General features: G+C 40.1%; 1 protein-coding gene across 1 annotated transcript in view; it reads right to left on the reverse strand.

The window, feature by feature from the left end:
• The window catches only part of LOC127579325 (tetratricopeptide repeat protein 28-like), a 603,896-nt gene that overhangs the window by 95,223 nt on the left and 490,126 nt on the right, over positions 1–18,547 (reverse strand). Inside the window, 1 exon segment of the mRNA XM_052032043.1 lies at positions 13,862–14,002. Within this exon segment, the coding sequence (XP_051888003.1) occupies positions 13,862–14,002 (141 nt within the window).

The following is an 18,547-nucleotide window of genomic DNA, read 5'->3' on the forward strand; positions in this document are numbered from 1 at the left end:
TAGTTAACTATAGACAACAAAGAGACTTTCATTTCACACCACTGGAGATGGGAGAAGTATAACCTACAAACTTCTAAAAAAAAAGAAAAAGTTGCTAATAAAAGGCTGAGTCTTTAACCAAACAGGGTAATGTTATTTTTCTGCAGCTTTAGGTTTGTAATGCAGGTAACTATTCCTCTCATGGGACAGCACTTGCCTTGCATTCCAGTCCTGTTATGCTCATTTTCTTCAGTGTGGGTCAAGGGTTGGAAGAAACCTATAAACTGAAATAGAAACAATGTTCTTTTGGTCCTTCTTTAAATTTACATAAAATCTGACTCTGATGTTATTAGCTTCTCATAATACAAGCTTAAAAATTCCACTTAATAAGGTTAATGCCTATTTAACATTTGCAGGGATGTTTCAAAGTTTCTCAGCCCGATCATTTTCCAGCTGAACATGGTGCCCAAGCTGAGACGTGGTTTACATGGCAAATCAAACAGCCGTTTGTCAGAGTGACATCCAGAGAATGAAAGGAAACAAGAAATGACAAAACAAAATGAGAAGTAGCTGAAATGGAGCATTCCACTCATGCAGACCTCTCCTTTTCCTCTGCTTTACAATATAACTGGCACAGAGCCGACACTGAAAGGGCACGGTACACTCTATTAACTGGAAGTAATAACAGCCCCATTTGTGGTCTATGAAATAGATTTCCCTTGAAACAAAACTAAGATTGAAACACTTAATACATTGTCATTCAGACTGCATCTAATGTTCTTCATGCTTGTTATTTGCTTTTTGCGTCTTCTATTTTCATTTCTGCTATAATTTACTCCTCTACACAGGCTAAACTCTCACAAATAACGGGCTTCCTCTCGTACTCTGCCAACATGGTCAAATGAGAACTAGCAAGTATTGGACAGCTATTCAATCACAAAGGCCACTATAGCCAATCCAATCCTTTCCACTCTGCAAAGAGCATTTTTAGAAGTAGTCAATAGAAACACTTTTTTCTGCCCCCCTCACCCAATTATTTTTTAATCAAAGCAGCACCCCACCACTCCTTTCACAAGTATCAGCTGAGTGTGGACCACAGATCAACGCTGAAGAATTTGGTGGGTCCCACACATAAAACAAATTTGTGCAAGACATTGACACAGCAGGTCAATCTGAATAATTGCATGGAGTCATGCCAAAGAGCTCAAGGGAGCTCAGTCACACCATAAACACAGTATACTATATGAACCTAATATGTCCATGTTATAAGCAAACATTATTCACAAGTGAAAACAAAAACTTGCCTCTGCATAAAGCCTTTACATCTGTTAAAAATGTATAAGACTTTTTTTGGATAATTAATCTAAATAAAAGTCAAATAAATGCAACCTTTAAAGAGTCTGGAATTGTGACAATGACAATAGTTGGATGAGACAATCACTTTTTGCCAAAGCACTGAAGTATCTTGTTTTGGCAAACAGTGAACAAATCAGCAAGTTACAGGCCATTAATCTGCTACCTAAAGGCACTCTGAGTTCCTGTGAAGGACTTTAAAATATGCTGAACTAAACCTAATAAACACATCAGGAGACGCACAAAAAAGCTCCACTTCCATAAGGAGCTGTAAAAACACAGATAAAAACAGCTTTGCAAGTCTCTCCACTAGTCTAGTTACTTACATATTCAGGTTAATTTAAAAAGAACTATTTTTAAAAAAAACAAAACCCTCATTTATATATAAAAAATATAAATTGGTCGTAAGGACTGCAATCTATCTTGTGCAGTACAATTGCTCAATTTAGTGCACATCATTAGAAACTGCAAAAATTGATAAACATTTTAAAACTGTAATCAGAACTGTGCAATTAATTTCCTTGACATCTGGAATTATACACACTGTCAATGAATGGGAAGAGGTCAGACCAGGAAGGCTTTGTAAGTGATTTACAGCACGAGTGTACAGGCACTAACTTTGAAAACAGTGCATGTACCTTTTCTTAGCCACAATGGAGTGGTGTGTCATATTATATTCTTTTATCCACAATCCTCAGCTCTACAGGACAATAACCAGGAAACAGAACAGCACCTTCACTTAACGATGGTAAATGTAGAGGTGTTGGACCTCAGCAACCTCCACACAATGTGAGTGAAAGCGAGGTGAGGACTCACAGCCCTGAAAATAGAGAAGGTGCAGCAGAGAGCAGGTGATGCTATGTTCTCCATGGGTTGTTACTGTCACAAAGTGGAACACTGTGCAGGTGATTATTAGTCCGAGGGAGTGAACAGGGTCCAAAGTTGTCCCTGGCCATACCAAATGATTCACAACATGCCAGATTTGCTGCCAATAACGGATTTGCGATTCACTACAAGTAGTCCATCAGGGTCAAGGACGACTTGCTTCTGCCGCAGTTTTGATGACTGGAAGATGCCTGTGAGTGAATTATTTTAATGTGGGGCAGAGTGGAATGGGGGAGTATGGGGGCATTGAGAGGGGGAAGGAAGGGAAGTGGGGGTGGTGAGTGAAGGGGAAAAAAGCTTCAAAGGAGGGGGGACTGAGGGCAAAGAGAAACTGAGGGAGGCAATTAAGTACATAACAAAACTGAGCTCTGCTGCAGGAAAGGCTTCCTGGTTTTTTAACCTGACTTGTAAGCTATTGCTATGAGAAACAGTTTGAAATGTAATTGCAAAACCATCCGAAGGTATGGTTTCAGTGCTATCAAAGCCATTACCATAATTGTATAGCAATCCATTTACTAAGCATGACAACTTGGACCAACCTGCCTCAGAAATGCCATCTCTTGCAATGTCTTGCAATAGTAAGGGAGGTAGAGGTTGTAAAAGACACGATGGCTGCAGGGATGTGGGCAGAGATGACTTTAATTAAGACTAGCTGGGGCCTTCTTGCAAGTTGGTGCCATATTGTGATGTGTGAAGTCAGCATGGAGGTAGCCAAGTTCTACGGCAGCAAAAATATATAAAAAAAACAGATTTTGTAAGAAGCCCAGAGCTCTAACATAAATAGATTATTCTACATGTAAAATACTGCTGTTGCTGCTGCTATCATGTGGTATAGTTCCTTCCGGCAAGGCTGTTCACACCTGGTCAGAGGTATGCTTGCTAGACATTATACTGGGGACTCAGTTTCGGTAGTGTAGTGGTTAGCATAACGCTATTACAGCCCCAGCGACCCGGGTTCAATTCCGGTCACTGTTTATAAGGAGCTTGTACGTTCTCCCCGTGTCTGAGTGGGTTTCCTCTGGGTGCTCCGATTTTCTCCCACATTCCAAAGATGTACGGGTTAGGAAGTTGTGGGCATGCTATGTTGGCGCCGGAAGCGTGGCGACACTTGCGGGCTGCCCCCAGAACACTCCACACAAAAGATGTATTTCACTGTGTGTTTCGATGTACATGTGACTAATAAAGATATTTTATCTTCTTGGCCAATGTGCTTTTTATCAGGATTCTTTTTATGAAAGAGAATGCAAGAAAGATTTAACTGAATATTACTTCAGGTTTTCCTGTTTACTAAGTATGCATGTGAAAGTGTAGTTTTCCTGTTTTACTTCCCTGCAAAACAGTGTGTTTATGATGAAGCAGATCAGGATGCAATGGGGAACACAGGTCATTTAACAAAGGCAGAACATTTGTACAGCATTGAGCATCAAATTAATTCCTAAAATAGTGCAGGGGAACCCTGTAAAGTTGTTATATCAGTAAATGCTCTACAACTGGACAGTCCATAGTCTGCCAGCTGTTTGAAGAGAAATGCAATGTATTGGTCCCCATTTTCTAATGGAGGAGCAAACTGTTTGCTCTATAGTAAAACGTGTTAAGTAGTTCAGTCCTTAAAGCCACTGAGGGTGAAACCGGTATTCAACACTACTTGGAATGTGGAATCACTACCATAGGGAGGGTCTGAGAGGAATAATAAAGATACTATTAAGGGAAAGGATAGACCACCATATGAGGCAGACATGAGTGGAAGGCTACGCTGACAGCTGTAGAATACAGGTAAAGGCTTGAGAGGAAGATATATGCTGGTTAGTTTCTGCCCTGGATATCTGATGCAGTTCAATGTAAACATAGGCTACATTTAGTGATCAGAAACGATATGAGCTTCTTGATGGAATCAGAAAAAGAGAGAGTACAGAATGCCCTCCTCCTGAAAGTATCCACTGCTGCTGTTGTGAACAAAATTGCTGAAAAGAGTCAACGCTGTCACTGTGGGAAATGGATGACAATTCACACATCCTGCAAAGTTGTCCAACTACAGTTCGGCATGGCCAGCATATGAATGTTTTAGCAAGAAGCCAGAACCATTTGATAGCCAACTGGCTTTCTTCTGTGCTGTTAACTTCTCTGATTCTGTGCACCTGCTGAAAGAAAATCTGCCCTGCCAAGATTCTAATCCTATCCAAATGAACATGCAAAAGACATTATTGGATGTAGTACTGGCATGTGAGAAGTAGGACTGAGCATAAATTTGTTTGAATAAAACATGGGTAGGATTGCATGTTCCAACCTATATACACTTAGCTATAATTTCAATGTGGTTCACCAGGGAGAGAGTTGCCAGTGCATTTAGTGATTTTGTAACTGCTGAAATGAAGCACATTGTGTATACTGAAGCAGTATGGTCATTATTCTATGCATATTTAATATATCAACTTGCAGAACATCTTCAACTAACAGAAATGCTATGCTTATAGGTTTCCAAACTATATAAGTCTTTAGCCACATGTGATAAGGGAATCCAAAACAGTAAAATCTTTGTAATGAATTTTCAGGGAGGCAAACTTTTTAGGTCATGAAGGGTAATAAAACCAGAGTCTTCACCCAAGCTCGTGGCCAGTACCATTATCACGTAACATTTTCGTACTGAGTAACTGCCTACACAGCCGTAGACTGAACTTAAGTAACTTCGTAGAGAACAAAATACAACAAGATTAAAACTAAAGTGTAGGTTATTGAAGGAGCATTTGGAAATTATATCATTCATCAAATATCAATGCCATGGACAACCAGAGACTTTCTGCAACATCAGAGCAGCTCTGTATCCACAGCGGCATATGGAATGATGGATGTGGAGGCACGAGGTGAGTCAAAGAGCACAGACAAGGAAAAGCTAATGTTGTTTGCCACCCAAAACCAGTCACCTCCAGCCAGAGGCGTAACAAGGTCTGGTTCAGTACTCAAGGCTTCACAAGGACTGCATATAAATGAATACTGAATGAATACGCATCAATTCCAGCCTACCAGACAACCTGCACCCATTGCAATTCGCCTATCGGCGAAACAGGTCTACAGCGGATGCTATCTCCCTGGCCCTACACTCAGCTCTGGAGCATCTGGACAGTAAAGACACCTACGTTAGACTATTGTTTATTGACTACAGCTCTGCCTTCAATACAATAATTCCAAGCAAGCTTGTCACCAAACTCTGAGACCAAGGACTCAACACCTCCCTCTGTAACTGGATCCTTGACTTTCTAACAAACAGACTGCAATCAGTGAGGATAGGCAGCAATACCTCCGGCACAATTATTCTCAACACTGGTGCCCCACAAGGCTGCGTCCTCAGCCCTCTACTCCCTATACACTCAGGACTGTGTGGCCAGATTCTGCTCTAACTCCATCCACAAGTTTGCAGATGATACCACCGTTGTAGGTCGTATCTCCAACAGCGATGAGTCGGAGTACAGGAAGGAGATAGAGAGCTTAGTGGAATAATGTCATGACAACAACCTTTCCCTCAATGTCAACGAAACTAAAGAGCTGGTCATTGACTTCAGGAAAGGGGGTTGTGTACATGCACCTGTCTACATCAATGGTGCTGAGGTTGAGAGGGTTGACAGCTTCAAGTTCCTGGGAGTGAACATCACCAACAGCCTGTCCTGGTCAAATCACGTAGATGCCACAGCCAAGAAAGCTCACCAGCGCCTCTACTTCCTCCGGAGGCTAAAGAAATTTGGTTTGTCCCCTTTGACCCTCACCAATTTTTACCAATGCACCATAGAAAGCATCCTATTTGGATGTATCATGGCTTGGTACAGCAACCGCTCTGCCCAGGACCGCAAGAAGCTGCAGAGAGTTGTGGACACAGCCCAGCACATCACGGACACCAGCCTCCCCTACTTGGACTCTGTCTTTACCTCTCGTTGTCTTGGTGAAGCAGCCAGCATAATCAAAGACCCCACCCACCCAGGACATTCTCTCTTCTCTCCTCTTCCATCGGGTAGAAGATACAGGAGCCTGAGGACATGTACCACCAGACTTAAGGACAGCTTCTACCCCACTGTGATAAGACTATTGAATTGCTCCCTTATACAATGAGATGGACTCTGACCTCACAACCTACCTTGTTGTGACCTTGCACCTTATTGTACTGCACTTTCTCTGTAGCTGTGACACTTTACTCTGTACTGTAATTGTTTTTACCTGCACTACATCAATGCACTCTGTACTAACTCAATGTAACTGCACTGTGTAATGAATTGACCCGTACAATCGGTTCGTAAGACAAGCTTTTCACTGTACCTCAGTACAAGTGACAATAATAAACCAATACCAATACCAACACTGTGGTCTAAGTAGGTCTTACAACACAAGTCCTTATGTCCCTGAAGACACAATACAAGGTCTTGAGGAATATGGAGAAAAGGAAGAAAGACTATTTATATTGTGTCTTATCACAACTTCAACATCCTGAAGTTCTTTACAACCAATTTGTTATTTTTGAAGTGCAGTAATTCATTGCGACAGCCTACTTCCGTAAGATAATACGATGAATTACGAGTTAATCTGCTTTTGGTAATGTTGATTAAGGGAAGAATATTAAGGGAGAAATTCACTGCTTATATTGGTCAAATTCTTTAATTAATGCCGCAGGATACTGTACATCTACTGATCAGGCAACTAGGTAGGCAGGCCCTCATTTGCCTTGAGATCTGTAAGATGTCATCTTTTAAGTGGCTGGGTGTTCAAATCCTAGAGTAGATCTGAACTCACAACATTTTGATTTAGAAATGAGAGTGAAATCAATTTATGTAATACTCCTTCTCGATCCCCACTTCAGGGGAAATACTTCTCCATTTTCTCCATTGAATCACTTTATCATTTTAAGTACCTCCATAAGGTCAACTCTGGCATCCTAAATGCAAACAAGTCAAGTTGTGCAACTTGCCCTCACACATCCTGGTAAACCTTCACAGTACACCTTTGAACACCAATACATCTTCGCTGATGGGAGGTGTCTGAAACTGAATACAGTTCTCCAGATGGGACTTTATCAAATTACTGAACAAGTGAAACATCACTTTTGAAACTCTGTCACCTTGAAATAAGGGCCAATATTCTGTGGCCTAAAATTAAAACAGTAAATTCTGGAACCATGCAGCAGGTTGGGCACTATTTGTGGAAAATGAAACAGAGTTTATGCTTTAGGTCAAAGACTTTTCATCAGAACTGGGAAGATGGGAAAAGCAAGTTGTAGAGAAGATGGGAAGAGGCACATCACAGATTAGTGACTGAGTGCAGACAAATAGGCCAGAGTGGGAATTAAAGTGGCAGGCAACAGAAGTTCAGTGTCTGTCTTGCAGATTGAACATGGGTGCTGTGGCAAAGCAGTCACTCAATATGTGTTTGGTGTCTCCAGTGTAGAGAAGCACCTGTCTGTGGCCTTCTACACTACTACAATGAGGCTCAATATAAGCTTGATGAACAGCACCTCATCTTCCATCTGGGCATGTTGCAGCCTTCTGGATTTGTATCAAAGTCCACAACTTCCAATAACTCGCTTTCTCTATCTGTATCAAAAGTGGCCATTTTCACTGTAAGCCATCTATCTGTGATATTGGCTCCATTTTCTTCTCCCCATTCACACAGTCTGACCTGCTGGACATGTCCAACAGCCCTGCACTTCACAACATTTTACTCTCCATAGTCTGTATTATATTATTCTTTACCTGCCGTCATTAACTCATCTATATTACTTATCTTTACAACAGCCCTGGTCTCATCCTATTACAGATATTCCCTTTGTCCTATCCATTCCCCCCACTTCCTATGCAATTTAAAACTAACTTGTTTTTCTATCTTTCCCAGTTCTGAGGAAAGATCTTCAATCTAAGATGGTAGCTGTTTCTCTTTCTACAGATGCTGCCTGACCTGCTGAGTGTTTCTAGCATTTTCTGCTTTATTTCAGATTTCTGCTGGAATTTTTCGATTTTCATTCATTGGCTATTTTTGTTTTCCTTTCTGTTGACTGTTTGTACACGTGTATTGTTATTGATTTTGCAAACGCACATACAAGTCCTTTTGCTCCACTAAAACTCCTTGGCATATGCTACCAGCATTTCAATTCTTTTTTTCTTAAATATAAACCAGATGACTTCACACTTTCCCACAATGAATCTCCACTGCAGTTCTGTCCTTTCATTCAACCAATCTAAATCCATTTACAAAGATCCTGTCTCAAATTACACAAATTATTGTGCCTCCTTAGTGTAGTCTCCAAACAACTATCTTCTTTCATGCAATTCATTTTTATATGCTAAAAATTGAGAACTCAGTACAGATCCCTGGGGAAACAACACTTGTCATATTCCTTCATTCAGAGAACACTTTATCCCTAATCCAGATCTCCATTCCCTGACGAATACTAGTCCATGTAATCAGGTTACTTCCAATTCCATGGGGTCTGGCTAGCTGCAATAAACAAAGATGAGACAGTTTGTTTTCAAGACAGTCCCATATCCAAGCCATCAAGTATCTCTCCACAATGATGGTTTGTTAAATACCAAACAAGACCAAGAAATTACTCACCTAGTGGGTAGGCAGGTGGTGGAAACTGGGGGAATTGATGGGAATGTGGGGAGAATAGAAAATGAAAATAATGTAGGTTCAGTGTAAATGGGTGCTTGATGACTGGCATGGACTCAATACTCTGTAGAGCCTGTTTCTGTGTTGTACGTCTCTATAATTTTATGAGATAATATGAGCAGATGTACAAGAAAGTGGACTGGGAAACCTTAGGTTGAATATGTGGGTTGTCAGTGAAAGAATGAGGTGGTATTTGCTGTTTTAGGAAGGCATATGTTAGTGTCTGGTGTTCTAATCTACGTTAATGGTTCAATGACTAATTCTTGATATTAATTTTATTTCCTGTATCTTTTAAGAGTATCGGCATATCATGGATGCTGCAAACTCCTGGCACATAACCAGATTCAAGATTATTCTAAAGGCCTAACAAAAAGTCCTGATGAAGGGTCTCAGCCCGAAATGTCATGGATGCTGTCTGACCTGCTGAGTTCCTCCAGCACTTTTTTGTTGTGTACTGCTCCAGATATATCCAGCATCTGCAGAATTTCTTGTGTCTCTAACAAATATTGAAATGTTATCACCAGTTTTTCCAAAACTATGCTTCCTTGTCCAATTCATTGCAAAGTAAATGTTATTCTTCTTCCATACCCAAATTTTGCTTGTTGTGACCATAAATAAACTGGCATTTGAAATTTCTTCACCTGCTGCTTTGTCATGTAATTACACACAGTAGGAATTATACTGAGCATTGGAGAGACACTCAGGTACTTCACAGGCTGCCAGCATGTTTAGCATAGCCTTAAGTGAGGGGGCTCACACCTTTAAGGAGGCAATAGGATTTACTGCAGCAATCTCAAACTGCGAAAATGTAATCTAAAGAGTCCTGCAAACTATTGGATGTGTAGTTGAAAACTGGGCCAAAGTGATATTGTACCAGCCAAGCAGATATAGTGTACTCTTTTACTAAATCTTCATGCTTCCTTTTAAATCCATTCATTTACAGCCAGATAAACTCTGCACAGCTGACGTACGGCACACACAATATTTGCACTGGAGTTCTTTCCAAAATTCCTTCATGCTTCAGGTCAACATTTGTTCCCTTTCTCTTTGGTTAGACGACTCAAAGATGAAGTAGCTCACACTAGGGATAATCAAAGAATTTCTTTATTTTGTGACCAATAGCACATGTGGGAGGGTGTAAGTAGAAGCATTCCCCCCCACCTCACAATACACTAAGGACACGGGTATGTAAGGAGATCTATGATTTCACCAACTAAATCTTGTTATTTAGACCACATGAGTGAGTTTATTTATTTACATTCTTCCACAGAATTCTTGGGAGTGCTTCTGTGAAGCAGCAAACAAAGCAGTCTCTAAAGTGCACATCTCCCAAGTTTTACCTGAAATAAAAATTGATTTCCTTTTTGTAACAAACTTTGTTATGCCTATTTTTAAGGAGGAATAGATATGTGGTGACAACAGGTGTATGCAATTGTTTAAAACACTCCTCACTTTATTTTGGTGAACATGATTGAAAGTTACTTGAAAACTTAGTTATTTGCGTGATGGATTCAAAAAAAGTTCTACCACTTGATCTACATGATGAAAAAGTTGTAGAAAAGTGAGATATTTGATAGAATCATGAAAACCGAGCTGGAGCAGAAGACGGAAGTCCATGAGAGGGGCAGAAGTGCGTGGAAGTTATTCCACGAGGGGATACGTACAAGATAGTATCTGTGCTGAGGAATTTCTCTTGGTACTGCCAACAATTTGAGAAGTACAAAATCAATAGAAAGTAAGAGACTGGTGAATCACATGACTAATGCAGAACAGCATTGCGAAAACTCATCAAAAGAAGTGAGTTTCATGCAATTACACTGGAAGAAATACTTAGAAGGAGAAATGTATAGAATTGAGGAGAAAGATTGCTTCAAGAAACTAACCCGACCTTAGAAAAAAATAGATGAGATGTGTCATGCAATGTAATCATGGAGTTTCGATTCAAAGTGATTAGTAATTCAACAGGACAGAGTGTGAGTGCGGTACCTGACCCGCAAGGGAAATGCCATGGGTGAAGAAAGAAAACACTAAGTTTACAAAAATCCCAAGGACACACAGGCAACAGAAATGTGGAAGGAAACACAAGTTTCACAGTAGAAAATGGCGCCTCATTTTTGGTAAAAAAAAAACAAATCAATCATTTTGTGAAAAAATGCCATAGAAAATAGTCATCTGCACATAACCAGACAGCCAGAGCAACTGACGTGGAACCAGGAACCATAGTTTTCAATAACAATGAGGTCAGGCTTTAGGTTTGGATGATGAGGAACGTTTTATACTTAAATTACAGTCAGGAAATTACCTGAGATTTCAAGTAATTTTGTGACTCCAATGAATTTTAATTCCACTTCTACAAGAAAGCAACCAAAGATTTTAAATTTACAAAGGTGCAACCACAAAAGTCGATGATTCTATCTTATAATGAAGCTTCTCTTCCTGTTACAGGGCAGGTACAACTGTTGTTTCTACCTGGAGACTACAAATCCAAGTTGGACTGTAAGCTCAAAGATGGCATGACTACAAGACCCTCTGTTGGACAGAAAGACATGTTTAAGCATGGATAATATCCAGTATCATAATAATGATGCAATTAACAGAACACCATCTGTTGGAATCATGATACACGTGTTGAATAGCTGTAAGCAAATAACCAAGGACTACTTCAGGCAGCAATACCATCAGGCGTACTGTGATAGAACAGAAAAACTAATTGTAGTGAAATGAAACAGGTTTACTGAAACACTAGATCTAGAGCAACATCTCAGTCTGGATTTGGAGTAACCACACTGCATACCACAGAACAAACAACCAGCTGACTCTGCATCAAGGGCATTAACAGAAGCAGAGATAAGGTGTGCAAAAAGCAAGCAAGAGCTCTTGGTGACTCATATTAGCTTGAACTGTACGTCTATGTACAGGACATGCTGAATGTACACCCACCATGGCAAATAATTGTTCTCAAACCACCAAGAGAGTTGAGAGAACAGTGTTCAGTTTGAAAGTAGCATTCAAAAAAGGTGAAAAGGTACACTGAGCAGAGGATACCTCCCTGAGGATACACCTCCAAAAGTCATATTTAAATCAATGAACAAACAGTGTCTGTCAAGCACTGTTAATCATGGCTAATCTCAGATATCTCCACCTCCAAATAATGAGGCAAATAGCATACATATTTTATGCTTCCAGTTCTGTATAACCAATGAGTTATTTTTCAGATGCAGAAATTCATGGCAACAGAGAAACAGGAACAAATAAGCAGAGGCTCAGCCTCTGATTTTCCTTTAGGACAGTATGAAAAGATTCTTTAAGGCTGAGCCTTATATTGTGGAGTTCATAATGAACAGAAAGGTTCCATGTAGTCCTCTGGGATGATTTGAGGCACCTTGCATGGTACTTTGGAAAATAAACAATAATGTAAATCTGACATCGGTGTATGGTGATTCAGAAATCTGCAGGGAGACTCAGAAGGTCCTGAAACATCAACTTACACCTTTTGCCTCCACAGTTGCTGCTTGACCCACTGAATTCTTCTATATTTTGTCACCCTATTATCACTTTAATTTAGTATTACCTATTCAATTCGTATAGTCTAGCATGCTGGGCATATCCCACAGTCTCACCATTTACAACAGGTTACTCAGACAAAGAAGCTTAATGTGCTGCCAACAACTCCTATGAACCCATTTGGACTGGAGATATTCACTTTGTTCTACCATTCCTTCCCCCATCTTTTTCCTACTGCAACTAACTTGTTTTTCTCCCTTTCTCACTTCTGACAAAGGGTCCTGGACCTAAATCGCAAAATGGAGGAACAGCACCTCATTTTCCATCTTGGAACCTTGCAGCCAAATGGCATAAACATTGAATTGTCCCACTTTAAGCAATCCCCACACCCCTTCACCCTCCCCCAACCATGCCTCTTCTTTGCTTCCCTTTCCTAGACTCTCTCTCTTTTTTCTACCCCCTACTTTTTTTTTACTCCTTACTTTTGACCCATCCCCCTGTGGATCTGCTCTCCCCTCCACCCCTACACCTGCCCATCACTATCTCTTACCTGCAGCTACCCATCACCACCTTGTGCCCACCCCACCTCCCCTCTTTTGTCCACCCATCTCTGCTCTGCTTTTCCCTGCAATATATTGGCTCCCCCTTTTCCTATCTTCGGTCCTCAGGAAGGATCCTGACCCAAAATGTTGACCGCCTGCTTTTCTCCACGGATGCTGCCTGGCCTGCTGAGTTCCTCCAGCATCATCGTGTTTTTCATCCTGAATCATTAACCATTTCTCTTTCCACAGAGGGTGCCTAAGGATCTCCAGCATTTTCTGTTTTTACTTCCGAGTTCCACCAGGAATGTTTAGCTGCTCAATACAATGTCCAAATATGACAGTGCTATGTTCCTGGAGGTCCATCCCCTGAATCACCCTACATGGCAGCACCTTTACCACATTCCCTTGCAAGCAACACCGTAATCTCAAGAATAAACTTGAAAAGCAAGTGTATCTTGAAGAATAAAATTTTGAAACAAAGTCCAGCTGTGCCAATTTTGTTTATTCAACAGCTGAAGGCAAGATGCTTGTTGATGGGCTTAAACTATGAGCACTAAAGAGGGTCGTAATGCTTGGTGAAAGATCTTCAGGAACTCTGACTCACTGAATGTTGCACACCAACATGCTGCTTGATGGAACTGGTTGGTTCATGTAGTGTTCCATCCTGTGGTGTATTTTCCTAGCTTAGTAGTTAAACACAAAAGCAGATATGGGATGGTAATGATAATAAAATATAACAGTCATTTCTATACCAATGTATTTCTCATGGTACGAATACTCTATTATTTTTATTCCTGATAAAGCATGTAAATCACTTACTTTCATGCCGAAGTCTCTTTGCAATACATAATATCAGTGTATTTTATCAGGATATTATAATTGTATGCCCAGTGAATGAGAAAGCACATACAGCTACGTTGTCATTTTAAGAAAATGCATTTGTAAATTGTCCTTACCTATTGAAGAGGTTGTTCCTGCTGACCATTCTAAGGAACCCTGTTGGATCAGTGATGGAAGTCAGTTTATTGTTCATCTCTTCAAACTGCTGATCAAGAAGGTCTCCAGCCTCACTCTCCGTTTCACTGTTTGAACACATCCTGCAGAAATAAAGATACCCACATCACATAAGCAGGTAACAACACAAATGTTTCTGAAACATTTTGCAAAATAAAACACATAAATCCTACATAAAACAGCGAACCTGTCAAAATAAGGATTGATGAGCAAAACTTATGTGATCTGAGAGTTGCTCATCTAGCATTTTTATACAGAAGAATTACTGCCTTCTTAGCTGCAAGGTTAGAGTGCTGTAGACCATAGCATAAACTTCAATGTACACGTCAATGACAGGAAACATCATTCATCACCACTTCTTTTGAACCCCCACTGTCTCCCAACTGTCAAACTGAATGAACATAAAGTTCTTCCAAATAAATAGAACACAGAACATAGTACAGCACAGGAACAGGCCCTTCAGCACATGATGTTGTGCCATACAAACTAAGCTAATGACACAAAGTCTCTTCTCTCTGCACATTGTCCATATCCCTCCATTCTCTACATATTCATGTGCCTGTCTCAGAGCCCCTTAAACGCCTCTATCATATCTGCCTCCACCACCATCCCTGGTAGCAAATTCTTAGAACTTTCCCCCCCTCACCTTAAACACGTGCCCTCTAGTTTAGACATTTCAACCCTAGGAAAAAGATACTGGCTATCTACTCTGCCTCACATAACTTTATAAACTTCTCTCAGGGAGTTTTCAACTTGTAGAAACTTCATCATATTGGGAAGACTAACAGAACTGTGTTACAAATTCAATTCTCTAGCATAAACTCCATCCCTTTCCCTTAAAGCAGCCTAAAACTGAATCAGATTGCTTAAAAATCTGTTGTCATTAATTAATCCCAAATTTGGCTTCTGACCTCATATCCCTGTCATTACTATGACTGATTATTCCTATTTCCACAACGTGACCCAACTGCCCAAGCTCAGCAGCTGACGGAATCCTTTACATGCTGGAGACTTGACCACTTTATACCTTCCCAACTGCCCTGCCACAGTCTGGCCTCCATAAACTTGGGATCATCAATGCTCTCCTCCTTGTGTCATAAATGCAATACCTCCGGGCGCTCCGGTTTTCCCCCACATTCCAACGACGTACAGGTTAGGAAGTTGTGGGCATGCTACATTGGTGCTGGAAGCATGGCGACACTTGCGGGATGCCTCCAGAACACTCTACGCAAAAGATGTGTTTCACTGTGTGTTTCGATGTACATGTGACTAATAAACATATCTTACCTTAAGACTCAAATGCCCCATAATCCTCTGCTTACCGATCTACACTTGTTCTGAGATTAAACAATAACCCATTTTAAATTTCATATTACTATTTCCAAACAATTGCATAGATCCCAGGAACTTTCCTCTTGCCTGACAACACTCTGAAATACCTGTACTCCTGATCATCCTTAATTTAGTTGTACCACCAATGACCTGCAGCTGGCAAATCCCTAGATTCCAAAATCTCTTCCCAAATCCTCTCCAACATCTGTTCCTCCTTTGAGATAATCCTGAAAAACTATCTTTTTAACCAAACTTTTGACTACCTGGCCTAATATTTCCTTACTCGATGTGGCATCAATATTAAAAATTTGCAATACAACCATAATAAATTTTAAATGAAGCAGAGAATTTTTGTTGCTACCAATTCTGCCTTTACTTTCTTTTGTTGAATTTTCTGCCTGTTATTAAAGGCCATGAAAGTATGATGTCATCTTTCTGTGTTTATTTATTTATTTATGCATATTGTAACTTGGTAACTGTTGTTGTGAGCTCATGCATTGATGTATGTTTGTGCATGTATGTGTCTGTGTATACTTGCATGTGTATGTCAGCCAATAACTGTTACAGAAAACAGCTGCAATTTCTCCATCAAATGGAGAAAATTCAGCAAACTGTTACACAAACACAAATAAAGATCAAATTCACAATTTGAAACAAGTTGGCACTGGAAACGGCACACAATATAAAACTTTCAAAGTGGACACAATTAGATCACATGAGCATTACTAGTTATACAAAAATCTCGATGGAGGCAACTACAGAAATTTAAAAGGTAAAGGGATACAGTATCAGTGCATCTACTGACTCAGACACGTATTGAGTGCAATCCCATTTAGCATTACCACTGCACAAGGTGAGATCATCTCAGAACAGATCTGGAATCTCAAAATGTTGCATTCATGAGGCAGCGTGGACTTTTATCAGCATCAGAAATGTATTCCACACAATCTGTAACCTCACACACTGGTAATGACTACATGGTGCTAGAATCATGAGAATACAGATGGAACTTGACCACATATTGCTGACCAATTTTGTTGAAGTACAGCACAAGGATAAGGAAGAGAAAGGAATGAAGACAAATCCTTTAAAACTTAGGAATTAACATTCCTGAGATGGGAAAATAAGGCATTGCTGGAGATAATCTGAACATGAAAAGAATTCAGAGCATCAGCCCACCAAGTTGGACAGCAGAGAGCAATGGTGAAGGATGCTTTAATCAACCATTTCAAATGCTGCAGTGGTTGAAGGAAAACACATCCCAGTCACAATGTCAGTTATTTGTGATTTTGATTTTCAGCATTTCAGCCCACGTTGGGTAAAAACCTGATAGAAAGCTTTACACAAACAGTCACAGGAGAGGTGAGTGTGGCTTTTGAGACAATGATGTACTGAAGATTTATTTTTAAACAGAAAAAGTAGATTTCAGAAGCGGCAGAGATGGATGGGTCAAGGTGGTGTCTTGGAGCAGGGTGAACACAGCATTTAAAAAGGGGACAGGACTCGATGAAACCAGTTACAAATTCAGCAGAGCAACCAGAAAAAGAAGTTAGGTAGGTATCACTTGAGTTTAAAATAAAGCTTCCTTTTAGAACCATCTAATGTCATCTACCTCTGAACATTTACATGCAATGGGATTCCCTTGAATATATAATTATGAACTGTTAGTAAAATGAATATGATACTGCATCTTGGATGATTCATCCACAACTTAGTAGTTTAAGTGCTTCTTACTACAGCTGCATCATATCACAATAAATCTGCTTCACAAATGTCAAATCCTTAAAAACAAAAAAATAAAAAATAAATCTGTGGTACTATCTGCCTATTGTTTATTTATACATTTTATATTATACAGCTCCACATCTGTTGGACTCTATAAACTGACTCACAGATGAACTTCTGGAGGCCATTCCAACACCACCAGTGAGTGCTGAAGTGACCACGTGGGGATCGGCAGCTGCACCACGGTCCTGTAGGAATCTCAAATTAATCCATCAGTGATTATTAGAGGAAAGGTCACATGTGAATTTATTATTGTTAAGCACATCTTGTTAACCCAATATTATTGTTTGTCTAGTAAAGCTTTTTAGGCACATACAATACCGCCATCAATTCTCAAAGGAAGAATGGAGATTTGCATTTACATTGTAGTTTATATCCTTCATATAATACTGAATTGTTTTGAAATGAATGACTACAGTCAGCCATCCCGCACTAACTGTATCCTGTGGACTGGAATGAGATGAATAATCAGTTAATCTGTCTTTTCTGATGTTGATGAGGTGGAATGTCACTGAGGGTTCCATGCATATAGATCATTAAAATGTAATGGACAGGTCGAGAAAATAATCAAAAGGCAAGTGGAATGGTGGTCTGGAGGATTACAATGATTGAGATTAGAAGATTATTAAAATTATAATCTAGGAGGATTACAGAACACACTGTAACTATACAAAGCCCTGGTAAAACCACATCTGGAATACTGTGAGCATTTCTGGATACCGTAATTTAGGAGGGATATATTGGCCTTAGAAGAAGTGCAGTACAAAACACAAAAGGTTACCAAGTAAGTAGGAAGGCAAAGAGCACGTTGGCCTTTACACAAGGAGGTTGGAGTTTAGAAATAGAGAAGTATTGTTATGATTGTACAGGTGTTGGTGAGGCCACATGGAGTACTGCATAGGGTTTTGGTAAAAACACTATGATGCTGGAGGAACTCAGCAGGCCAGGCAGCATCTGTGGAGAAAAGTAGGCGGTCAACGTTTCGGGTCAGGATCCTTCTTCATGTGCCCTGAAGAAGGGTCCTGACCCGAAACGTTGATCGCCTGCTTTTCTCCACAGATGCTGCCTGGCCTGCTGATTTCCTCCAGCATCATCGTGTTTTTCATCTAGATTCCAGCATCTGCAGTCCTTTTTTTCTATAGAGTTTCGGTACCCTAATTTAAATAAGAATATACTGGCATTGGAGACAACCCAGAAGAGATTCACTAGGATAATTCCCAGGATGAGAGGGATATCCTATGATAAAACACTGTAAAGGTCAGATCCATATTTCTTGGAGTTTGGAAGATTTATTGGAGTGAATTTATGAAGTAAACTACAGCAGCAGATTACACAAACCTGAGTTGTATTAGAAGATTAAGATTGATGTATTTTAAGGGTTCGAGATCCTAAAGGGAACCAATATGGTAGAAAGAAGGAAACTAACTGCAGTTTGGGAAAGCTGAAACTATGAAACACAGCCTTTCAACTACAGTCAGGTTTTTCAAGTAGGAGCTAAGAAATATGTCTTT

This window comes from Pristis pectinata, chromosome 17 (assembly GCF_009764475.1).
Source record: "Pristis pectinata isolate sPriPec2 chromosome 17, sPriPec2.1.pri, whole genome shotgun sequence".
Classification (NCBI taxonomy): Eukaryota; Metazoa; Chordata; class Chondrichthyes; order Rhinopristiformes; family Pristidae; genus Pristis; species Pristis pectinata.